The 11,868-nt window shown below is 51.6% G+C and overlaps 1 protein-coding gene across 5 annotated transcripts in view; it reads left to right on the top strand.

Moving 5' to 3' along the window:
• Positions 1-11,868, top strand: part of Col5a1 (collagen type V alpha 1 chain) — a 151,357-nt gene that overhangs the window by 84,327 nt on the left and 55,162 nt on the right. For all 5 annotated transcript variants that reach the window (XM_040745149.1, XM_040745148.1, XM_013124722.3 and 2 more), the window contains exons 20-27: positions 12-56; positions 1,666-1,719; positions 2,357-2,401; positions 2,953-3,006; positions 3,193-3,237; positions 4,160-4,213; positions 8,924-8,968; positions 9,451-9,504. In XM_040745149.1, coding sequence (XP_040601083.1) covers positions 12-56; positions 1,666-1,719; positions 2,357-2,401; positions 2,953-3,006; positions 3,193-3,237; positions 4,160-4,213; positions 8,924-8,968; positions 9,451-9,504 — 396 coding nt within the window. The remainder of the gene's footprint in view (positions 1-11; positions 57-1,665; positions 1,720-2,356; positions 2,402-2,952; positions 3,007-3,192; positions 3,238-4,159; positions 4,214-8,923; positions 8,969-9,450; positions 9,505-11,868) is intronic.

Below are 11,868 nucleotides of genomic sequence, written 5' to 3'. Positions count from 1 at the left end.
CTCCTCCATAGGGTGACGATGGAGAAGTTGGGCCTAGGGGTTTGCCTGGGGAGCCTGTAAGTATCTGATGGGGGGGGGGCGGGGAATCTGGTCTTCAGCTCCACATTCAGGATTTGATGGATGTGGAGTAGATTGGAGAGCTTGGTCTGGGGAGGGAGGCGAGTGACATTTGCCCAGGGAAGAAAAGAGAGGGAATGTATACTGACCCTTTCTATAGGAGGAAGCTGGGCCCTGGAGAGCTGTAGAAAATGCCCAGGGGCATCGTAGTTCCAGGGGAATTATGCTAGGCGTCCAAGTGCATCATGGAGGACATTCAGGGGTTCTGTGGTGGATACCCAAGGGTGTCAGAGTAGACAGGAAGACACTATGATGGGTGTTGTGCAAGAATCATAGCAGGCACCTAAGTAACATGATGGGCATTGAGGACATTGTTGTAGGTGTCCAGGGTGCCATGGCAGACATCTAATGAGCAGCTATAATGGGTGTTGGGACAGTCGAGGGGACTAAATAGACCCAAACTTGTCCCAGGCCTGGCAACTGCACCCTCCAGGGTGGTGCCCGGCACAGTGCAGGAAAAGCTCCCTTCAGCCAGCCAACTTGTATTTAGGCTTAAAGCAGATTTCCAAGAGGGTAAAAGGACATTAATTACCTTTCATTTACTGACGCTCAGAAACCTACCTTCGTTATCCGAGTCAGGTGGCCGTCTGCATCTGTTGGAGCTAATTGATGAGCTACGCCGTAAACGCCGCACAGGGCAGAGCGCGGGGTCGGCACGCTCAGGTTCATTTGGGATGAAATTATACCCTCGATGTCTGATTAGCCACTGAGGAGGATCCATCAGCGCCGCTCTCCTTAACACACATCTAAGCGGTGCCTTCTGGGTTATTAGCGTCTCAAACACATTTATAAGACTAAGTGTTAAAATAACGAAGGAAGCGGTTAGGACACAGAGATTGTGAGGCAAGGTTGCTGCATTTTTTTCCCATCTAAAAAGGTTCTGTCAGAATCAAGGGCACTTGAGATCCAAGTGCCTTGGGTGAAGCCTGTAATTCCCAAGGTGGGCAAATCCCCTACAACCCCATATCTGCTCCAGACTTCAGTGGTGCCTCAGACCAGGCCCTCTGTGTAGGCTGCAGGCATTGTGCAAATCCCTCAATGCCCAGGGGAGGGGAGGTTAGCTTGTGGCTCTCCCACATAGCTGTCCCCAACAAGGCCCTGAAGATCCTTGCAGGCCTTTTATCTCCTGACCCTGTCCCCTGGTCCCTTGAGCTCTGTTGGCATTGCATGCCATGGGGAGAGAGACTGAGACTGAAGCAACACTCGTTGATAAACACTGGATCCAGCAGATGGATGTGATTCCATGAGTTTTCTGTGGAGGGATTTTCGTGCCCCTGAGTGTCGGGGCAGGCGAGAGAGGCCCCTTCCCTGAGGGCATTCCTGATGCCCAGCTGAGTCCCTCTATTCCAGGGACCCCCTGCTTCTGATTCCTAGTGTCCAGGTAGAGAGGAGGATGGGCTAAGTGGGGCATGATGGCTTTTCTCTCAGACTTCTGGACTCACCGGCTAAGCTCCGGTGGGGTGCAGGGTACTGGACATGATGTGCAGGGAGACAAGCAGCGCAGGCCCCCAGCTGGGTTTCACATTTCCTTGTCCTTTCTTCTTGCAGGGACCACGTGGTCTGCTTGGGCCAAAAGGGCCTCCTGGCCCTCCAGGACCTCCAGTAAGTTCCGTCACCTCTTGGCGAATGTGTCCACATTGTAGCTGCAGAAACCATCTGACCTAGCTAGGGGCACTAGGGCCAGAGGCCATGCTGACCATGGTGTGAGGCTGTAGGTATGGGGGGGCTGTGGGTCCTTCATACTCATACATGAAGAACCAGAAAATGGGTAGGGTTGAGGCAGCTATCCTTGAGCAGGTCTTCTAGACTTTACACCTCCTTTCAGGCATACAACGCTCACTGGCTTTTTTTCCCTCTGTAATAAGCAATATTAGGATGCCACATTGTACCTCTACTTCAGAGGCCTTCCGGCATCTTTGTTGGGAGTTCTAGAAGGAGGCAGAGGTTCATGGTTCTGACTAGGACTGTGTTTTGGTGGGTAAGACTTGCCCTAGTCTCTCCAGTCCCTCTGAGAGATTTTTCTAGAGCTCAGGGTCTGCTCATATGAGAATGCTGGAGCCCAATGCCTCATCTAGCCTATGGTGAAGTGTCAGTAGCCCTAGCTGTGAGGAATGGAGGGTCAAGTCTGCCATTTCCCCAGAGAATGCACCACCTGTAGTCACTTCAGGCTCATGTCCGAGCATGTGGAGTGGGGTTGCTCATTCTGTGTTGAAAACATCTCTTTGTCACTCTCCTGCAGGGTGTAACTGGTATGGATGGCCAGCCCGGCCCGAAAGGAAATGTGGTGAGTCCCAGGGGTCATATGACCTGGCTTCTGGTGATGGTCTGTGGGCACAGTCCATACCTGGCTGAGGAGGTCTGTATTAGCTGGGAATTGGGGCAGGAGAGTGGACACCTTAGCCTCTAGCCCATGGCCTGGTGCTGCTGTCTGGTGGCAGAAGCCTCTGGTGTTGGAATCCCAAGTTGGTATTTGTTACCCAAAGTGGGCCCAGCTGGGAGTCAGTTCCACCAGGAAGTGGGTCTATTAGCTCTGTATCTGTTTAAAGGCCACACGTCCTACTAAGAGTATTTCCTGCTCAGCTCCTGTCACACTGTCCTCCTGGAAGGACATCAGGGTGTGCATGCCAGTCCTCACCCCCCTTTTAGAGTCAAGTCATTACTCTTATGTGTGCAAGGATCTGCCTGCTTTCAGTGGCGGGTCCCCTTTTCCTGAAGGCCGTTTCCACACATCGACTCCCGGGGCCTACAGAGCAGGAGGAAAAGATGAGAACTGAAAATGGGGTCCCTCCAGATGAGGCCCCTCTTCTCAGGACCTTTGCCTCTGTTTTCCTATAGGGTCCCCAGGGAGAGCCTGGGCCCCCCGGACAGCAGGGTAATCCTGGTGCTCAAGTAAGTATTCTGGGAAAGGTGGCTTGGGGCATCAGGGGTGGGACACAGATTCTGGCCAAGTGGCTGGGAAGTACAGACTTCAGGTTTGCCATCAACATGGTTGGTGCCTGGATGAGGGGATGATCGGTGGGAAGACAGTGGAGGGTGAGGTCAGTCTCCTTATCTCCTGTTGCTTCTTCCCCCTAGGGTCTCCCGGGCCCCCAGGGTGCCATTGGTCCTCCAGGAGAAAAGGTAGGGGTGCTTACTTGCTCATGGGCCATGCTTCCGGCCTGGGGGGGGCGCTGCTGCCTTTCACAAGCAGCCTTGCTCTCCAGAAGGCCCTGAAGTTCAGCCCTCTGGGAGCCAAGCATGTCAGCCTCAGGGAGGCTCTTGAATCTTCTTGTTAATTGATCCATGTGTCCATTCACTCTTCATCTATGTGGGGAGGTGCCAGTTTTAGCAAGGTGCGGGGACCCCAAAACCAGCACGCACTGCTGAGTATGAACTATGAGCCATTTACCGGAAATTTAGATTGAATTGGGCAATCCTATTTAGTTGAGGTTTAGTACATTTGGCACATAGACTTCTAGAGCTTACCATGTCCTGGGATACTTGCGCTTCCTATGGCATGGGTTATTTTGGAAAATGTAAAATATCTAGGTCTCGACCATCAAGAAGCACTTCAGAGTGGTTCTGAGGCCATCCAGGTCCTGGGGGCGCTTGTTGAAATGCAGACAGCCAGGCTGTGTTAGACCTGGATCTTGTGGAGAATGTCATGGGCGGTGGGATGGTGGCATGGTGGCTCTGTGGCTGCCCTGCCTTACCCTGCCGTAGGAGTGATTCAATGGGTGCGACCGGAGAGGGGGGACCTGAGGGAGGCACTGTGCCAGGAGCAGCTTCAGGAGGCTCCCAGGACACCAGCGTCTGCTCAGGAGATGCAAGGGAGAAGGAAGATGGGGGAGGCGCTCCCATAGCAGAACTGAAGGTTCTGGCAAAGGGGGCACCTCTTAGGGTGCAGGGAGACCTGAATGCTGAGAGCAGGGACCACAGCAGGCATCCTGAGTGACAATATTTGAGTTATTTGGGGGGGCCTATAGATAAGGTCTGGGTGTCCCAGGGAAGGAGTAATCTTCAGAGGTGTCCCCTCTCTCACATGCTCTCTGGTTTATATTAGGGTCCTTTGGGGAAACCAGGTCTCCCAGGAATGCCCGGTGCTGATGGACCCCCGGTGAGTAGTGCCCCCACCCCGTCCTCCGCAGGGGGGACCTGGGAGCATCAGTTGTCCTGAGTCCTGAGGGTGAAGCTGGTGCTCTGGTGCCCTGTACTGAGTGATTACTAGATCCCGGACAAGCTTTCATACTGTGTTCCTGTCACAGAGGGAGGATACGGCTGCACAGTGGGAGCCTTACTTACTTGTTAGGGCTGCAAATTAGTCCCCTGAACTCAGCATCGTGTTTGAAACTGTGAGGAGTACTGGGCTGGGCTCCAAGCCATCACACGTGCCACCGGTGTGGGAAGTGAGGGGCAGGGTGTGCCAGAGGTATTTTTAGTGTTCACACACTGAGTTTGGGGGGAAGCTGCAGGCAGGGGGATATGTCTGCAGTGAGCACAGCTGGGGAGCCAGATTAGACTGGGCCTGGAAATAGCAGGTGAGTGACAGGTCCAATCTGGGGGGCAAGCTGTGCAGAAAGGGAGGAGGACGGAAGAGGAATCAGGTGTGTGTGTGTGTGTGTGTGTGTGTGTGTGTGTGTGTGTGTGTGTATCCACAGCTGTCATTCTGCCTGAAGATGTTGCTGGCTTGAGGGGTTTTTAATTTTAAATTTAATTTAAATATTTTTTAAATTATTAAATCCACACTTCCAGCTCCCTTACCCCCTCCCAACCTAATATTCCCTCCCGGCTTCATGTGCTCTTTAGTGTTTAGTGGAACTGGAAGGGTGTATCTCAGAAAGCAAGATGACATGCATTAATTATTTATGACGGTTCCGTTCATTGTTTTAATAACATCATTACAAACTAAATGCAGGGGGTGGGGGACTAAGGAAATGTCTCAGTGACAAAAGTGATTGCAACACAAATGTGAGACCCAGTGTTCAGACCCATAGAACCCATGCAAATTCTGGGTGCTCACAGTGTCCACATATAATTCCAGCATTGGAAAGCAGAGGGGTGGGCGTTTACCGCAGTCTGTCTGGCGAGACTTGTTCTGTCAGCAAGCTCTGGGTCTGAGACAACCTTGCCTCAGTGGCTGAGGTGGAACAGTGATCAAGGAGGACTCCTGATAGCAACCTTAAGCCTCCACGTGCTCACACGCGTACATGTGTTTACCTACATACATAAATAGACATATATTCACAATGCATACCACATCCTCACATGCAAAAGTAGAAAGAGAAGAAAAATACTGAATGGGGATGTTGAGTGTGTTAATGGTAAGGGAATGGTTCACCGTGAACTCTCTACTCCACTCCATGCCAAGGGTCACACGGACCTTCTCAGACCCCAGATTATCTTTGGTTGGTCTGGGCAGACAAACATAGTCACTCCCATCTCCATGTGGACATGCTGGGGCGTTTAGGAGCAAAGTGACCGATGTCTCACGTAGTGTGTCACTTCTATCCTTTAATTGTCATTTGTTTTGTGTTGCAAAAATAAAATGATGCAAATGACACGTTTTCTAGTAGGCAATGAGGGTGAGGGAAGCGGCAGATAGACGGCTCCATCTCGTCCCCACTGGCTGGCACAGGTCACTGGACTGTGGCTCCCTAGTGTCCGTTTCTTGTGGTAGGTGATGCCACAGGTGGAGGCCTAATGCAGTGTGTCACACATCTCCCGCAGGGTATGAGTGGCTGTATCCTCTCCACAGCCAGACATGTCTCTGGCCTCAACCCGAATTCCTCTCCCTACCTCTTGAGAGCCAGGTCCCCGAGCATGGCCTCCTTTTATATTTTGTGGTTGGGGAACCAAGAACCCCTGGCCTGTAGACTTGCTGTTCCTGTTCCATGGCTGTATTAATTACTTTTCTTGTTATTGTGACAAAATGCTTGACAATAACAGCTTAAGGAAGGAGGGGCTCACAGCTTGAGGGAGGCACAGTTCATCATTGGCGGGGCAGTCACAGCTGCAGGAGCTCAAAGCAGCTGGCCACATTGCATCCCTACTCAAGAAGCAGAGATGGATGCGGGGTACTCAGTCCAGAACCCCAGCCCATGGGATGGGGCCACCCATAGTAAGGGGGAGTCTTTACCTCAGTTAACCTAATCTAGAAACTCACATACCTGCCCCGAGTTTTGTCTTCTAGGGGTTCTACATCCTGTCAACTGAAACGCAAACCTTTAAAATGTGCTGGGGGGGCCAGGCCTGCTTTCTCTCCCGGAAGGGCCCAAAGATGGCAGGTGGACCGGGAAGACACGGGGACGCTAACCAGATCCAGCTGTCCGTGTGTTTGGAAGGGAGGGAAGATGGATGACTCTCCTTATGAAAGCAGCTCACTGTTGATAAACCTTGAAGAGGCCACCATGCTGAGGCCATTTTCCTCTACTATTTGTTTAGTTTGGTTGTGAAGAAAAAGTGATTGACAGGTCAAGGAGTTGGCTCCATTAGTAGTGTTTATCCCAGGATGCATAAAGGCTTATGCAAGGCAGTGATGCCCCTGTAGTTCCAGGCCTGGGAAAGAGGAGACAGGAAGGTTCCTGGGCCTTCCCAGCCAACCAGTCTAGCAAATTAGAGAGTTCTAGGTTCAATGAGAAACCCCACTTTAAAGGTTAGAGTGGGAACAATAGAGAAAAACATTGATATCAACTTCTGGTCTCTACATGCAGTCACACGCACATGAATGTGAATGGAGGGAGAGAGGGAGAGGGAGAGAGAGAGAGAGAGGGAGGGAAGGAGGGAGGGAGGGAGGGAGGGAGGAGAGGTAGGGGAGGCTTTCAAGTCATACCCAGTGCCCTGAAATGTGATTCATTCTTCACAGCACACAGCAAAATGATGGGTAAATGGAGCCAGTAAAAATAAAATGTGAACGAATATCCAAGATTTGGAGAAAGTGTGCTCATGATCCAGTATTAAATTCAGATCATATTATACCTGCCCACTTTGTATGCACACACACAGAGAAAATGGATTGGAAGACTGTGCCCCCGACCAGCCTCGTGGCTCTGCATGGTGGGCTGTGGAGGAGTTTAATTTCCTTTTCTGCTCTCCTAATTGTCTTCAATGAACATATATTACTTTTTTAATCAGAAAAATATCAAATACAAATAATTTAAGCTTTATTATTTTTCCATTATGAAAGTAACATCCACTGTAAAATATTGGGAAAATGCGCACTGGCAGAGAGAGAACACAGCCTCGCCTTGCACTGCAGGAAGATTTGTCAGTGTTAAATTTTCCTCTATTCTCCTCAGCCTCTGGTTAGAAAAATGAGCCCCGTGCCTTCCTACTGCAGGTCCCTTCTAGAACACAGCTGAGACCCATCTAAGGCATCTGGTCAGCCGAGGCAATGGTGTCCACCAGCCCCTGTTGGTCACACTCGGCTTGGTACTTGCTGAGCCCCTAGGGACTCTCTCCTGGGTGTCTCTGAGGCCCTCCATGATGTGGGCATGTGCAATCTCCAACGTGTCCCTGAAGGAGTTACACACAGAGAGGGCATCTGGCTTCCTTAGTGACCCCACTGCATGTGACACAGAGATACCTCTCCTAGTGCCCACCTACCCTGGTTTCTGAGTAAAGCCATGTATGTGGGCACTAAGATGAAGACCACAGTTACCCTTTGTCGGCCCTAAGGTGGGACATCCTCTCCTTGCTGTCTTAGATTCAGTCTTGCAACCAAGAACCTCTGGTGCCTTAAGCATAGTTGTCATTTCTGGAAGACAGAGGCTGGTTGAACTTGTCCCCGGGCCCAGAGCAGCAGGCACAGTCCACCTGTGGGTGCCTCAGTTTTCCTCAAAGGAGGCTGGGCTTCCCACATGAGAACTTGGTGTCCCAACCTACTTGCTAAGCTCTTTGCAAAATCAGTTCTCCAGTTAAGAGGAGCAACAGAACACATGCCCAACTGTTCCCAGGAGATGAACCTGTGTCTAGGGCCCCAGATCTTTAATCCACTCAAGCTAGACCATATGTCTGTCCTTTCATTGTCCACAAGAGGAAGTATGCGTAACAGTTTCAGTGTATCCGGAGGTAGAAGTGAGCCCCTCCCCCATTGCCTGGTCTCTTTTCTGGAATATGCGGCAGTGGAACTGCGTGTCCATAAGATGAATGCAGTCTTTTGCTCTCCTCTCTAGCTGTGGCTCTCTGCTTGTGAACCTAGGCCTCTCACCCCAGGGTCAGCCTGGTGAGACAGCCTATGCTGCATTCTGGAGGATGGAATTGGCCCAGATATGGGTGGGTATGTGGGAAGTGACCAGAAGACACCTCTCACCTTTGCTCAGCTGCCCAGGCCCCAGAGACCCACCCACCCACTGGGGTGTGACAGAGGAAAACTGGGGTGCACTCAGTCAGGTGGCAGGGTGGCTCTCTTCCTACCCTACCTGCCCTCAGTTTCCCAAACAGCCAGTTGCTTCATTTGGCAACCAGTGTGGTCTTGGGGGGCTCGGGAGTCTGATCCTGAGGGTATGACCTTGAGTTGCAGCATAATCTCCTTGGTGGTCCATGCAATCTGCCCTGGAGGGTAGTCTGGTCTCAGGCTGGGTGGCCTGCTATACCCTGCATCATCTCACATTCATGTCCCTTCCATGATCAGCCAACCGCAGGGACTCACTGCTTCTTCCCATTTTGCAGATGAAGCAGCTGAGGTCCAGGAACTGGAAGTAGCTCTTTGACTTTCTTTTTTTTTTTCCTGGAGAGGGCAGAGCTGGAGGGCTGACACAATTGCTGTAGAGGTGTGAGGCTTCTCTCTGAGCAGGTGGCTAACTAATGAAGGCCTTCTCTCCTGTGACAGGGGCACCCTGGCAAAGAAGGTCCTCCAGGAGAGAAAGGAGGCCAGGTAGGTACCCGCTGCACCCTGCCCCAGCTGCCAGTCTCTGTGTAGGTCTCCTAGGCAGTGTGGAGCGCAGTGCCTGAACTGTAAGCTCTGGGCAGCCATTGAGAAGGTCTTTTGACTATTGAAAGATGTCATTGCCCTGAACAGGATACCCCTGTTCTCCTCAGCTTGACATAGCTTCACCCCAGGATCCCGAGGATGGGGGCATGTCTCTGTGTCTTTTCTCCACCCAGTGCTATGTTTCTGTATGTTACATGGCTGCCCCTCTCCCATGCCCTCTTGGTTTCCGGGAACTGGACACAGCATCTCATTATCCTCAGACATTTCCCTCCTTTGAAGGCTTCCTCCATCATCAGCATCAGTATCAGTGTGGACCGCAGGCAGGGCCTCATGTATATCCCACAAAGCTGCTTTGCAGGGTCCCATGGAGGTTGCCCAGGCACTCACACCTGAAAATAGCTAATGTTCTTTCCCTGTGGTTTTAGGGTCCTCCTGGCCCCCAGGGTCCCATTGGCTACCCAGGTCCTCGAGGAGTCAAGGTAAGAGGGACTTTGCAGCTCTGGGTCTTCCTGGGGGTCAGGGTGGGGTAGTTGCATGGCCCTGGCTGGTTCCTGGAAGTTGCCCTGTGGTTAAGCTCCATTCCAGGCACTCAAGCATGGCCTGGCCTCCCAGTTCAGGATACAGATGCTGGGGCCCTGGACAGCAGGGTTGAACAGGTGAGATACAGCCTGCCAGCAAACGGACAAATTGATGCAGATCAAGGAACCACCTCCTAGTCAACCTGTGAAGAAGCGGTGGCACTGCACTGGCCATCTCTTGTGTTTGCAATTTGTCCTACCAGGCTACCTCAGGAGCCTCTCACAGGGGGTAGACCTCAGGCAGAAGGGGCATGGCCAGCTGGGGAAAACCAAGGAACAGTCCTCTGAGCCACTGGCATGTTGGAAAAGAGAGAAGATCAGTGTGTCCCCTCCAATCCCCGGGAGGCAAGGTTTATGGGAGATGTCCATTTGTTTACAATCATGTTTCTGCTGTAGAAATTCCTGGAACCTTGTTAAGCGGGACACAGAATGCCAGAGCAATATTGAGAGCAAGGTCCCCTTTGTTCCCTCAACATTAACTGTGTTTGCTCTGTGCTGCCTGATTTAATCTCGAGTTCCCAAGTTCCCAGGGCGAAGGCACATTCCTGTGTAGAAGATGAGTGTGGACAGGGCCTTTTCTTTCTTCATAACAGGGACTTAGCAGCATCTCAAAGCTCCAGGTTTTCCACAGGCAAAAAAAAGATAATACTCCTTCCTTCCAACCTGACCTGAAACACAGGTGCACCCCTGTGAGTGTGCAGGTGTGCACAAGCACGAAATGACTTCTGAGGTTTGAAGAATTTGTATAAATGTGACCAAGGCTGCTGCCCTTGCCCATCTGCTTTGTGGCGTTTTTTTCCTCTGTCCAGCATTGCTGTAGACCCAAGTAGACAGTCGCCCTGGGGTGTGGAGGGCGGAGAACCCAGGACTTCAGTGTTCAGAGACTGTGCAGAATCTCACCAGGCATGGTACCCCAGGCTAGACTTGAACTCAAATGGCCCTGCCTCCATGTCTCAGAAACAGGGACATCCCTCAAGAGCAACCTCTCAAGGACGGCACTTAGGCAGGTCAGGTTCCTCCTTAAGCATGCTTTTCCCAGCAGAATGTCTGGCGAATACTCTAAGGGTGATAATTGAGCAGCAGTGTTGATTATAGGCGCTCCATGCGTGTTTATCTTACAAATTCCTGTCGCTTACCCCCAGCCTTTGGCAGCTCCTACACAAGGCTAATTGCATAAGCCTTCCTCTGCAAGCCGAAAGGTGTTTACTTTAAAATGTTTATGAGGAATGCTCTTATCTATCTATCTGATTAAAATTCACTCATGACATGAGCAATCTTAGAAGCAGAGGCAAAAGCAAGCTTTAAGATAGTTTTCACAAGAGAAATAGATGTTCCAGTTCCTTGTGCTCTTGAGAACAGAAGTGATGCTGGCCACCTAATGAGTTCCAGGGCCACGGACACAGCAGAGGTAGGGGCGGTAGCTGTCGCCATTAGGGTAGTTAGTCCTTGGCTAGGGAGATCTGGTCATTTCCCACCTGACCTTCTCCCTGAGAAAGGGTTCTGTCATGGCTTATCTGTCTGCTGTAAGAGAAATTCCGTGATCAGGGGATTTGAAGTGGAGGCTGGCAGTTCAAGGACAAAGAGCAAGTAGATTCATTATTTGCTTAGAACCGAGTTCTGCTTCACAACCCGGGTGTTCTCACTGCGGCCTCTGAAGGTGGAAAGGGCTGACAGACCCTTCCCTGCCTCTCGCTAAGAGATAACTCAGGGCCTTGCACATATCCGATAACCAATCCACCGCTGAGCTAAGTGCCCAGGCCTCTTTTCACTTTTGGTTTTGAGGCAGAATCTCACTAAGCTGCCTAGGTGGCTGCCCCTGAACTCAGGATCCTACTTCAGCCCCAGGAGGAGTGTAGATTACAGGTCTGTGCCCGCAGGCCTGGACCTGAGAGTTTGTCTGTGCCAGGTCCGTGTGGTTCTGTTTCTGCCCTCCTGGACATGCCTGGAGGAATGAGATGGTGGGTGGGGCTTGAACAGCCTACCCACTGTCTTCTTCTGGAACTTCTAGATACCCAGATCCAAGGCAGCTGGCCAGACAGGGTACATGGTGCCTTCCTGAGTCCTTTGCACCACAGCTGTTCTTACACTCCTTTGCTGGGTGCTTGTGGCAAGCCTTGCTCACAGACTCTGTGTGGTCATGTGTATGCCAGATGTCCCCGTGTCTGCTCTAAGCCCCCTCCATTTTCCCGTTCTCCATCCACCACTGATTCAGGTTTGACCAAGCACAGAGCAGACTCCCTAGAGTCAGCTCCCCTTCTCCAGGGT

This window comes from Mesocricetus auratus, unplaced genomic scaffold (genome assembly GCF_017639785.1).
Source record: "Mesocricetus auratus isolate SY011 unplaced genomic scaffold, BCM_Maur_2.0 Super-Scaffold_100004, whole genome shotgun sequence".
NCBI classification, from domain to species: Eukaryota; Metazoa; Chordata; class Mammalia; order Rodentia; family Cricetidae; genus Mesocricetus; species Mesocricetus auratus.
This window is presented reverse-complemented; position numbering and strand designations above follow the sequence as displayed.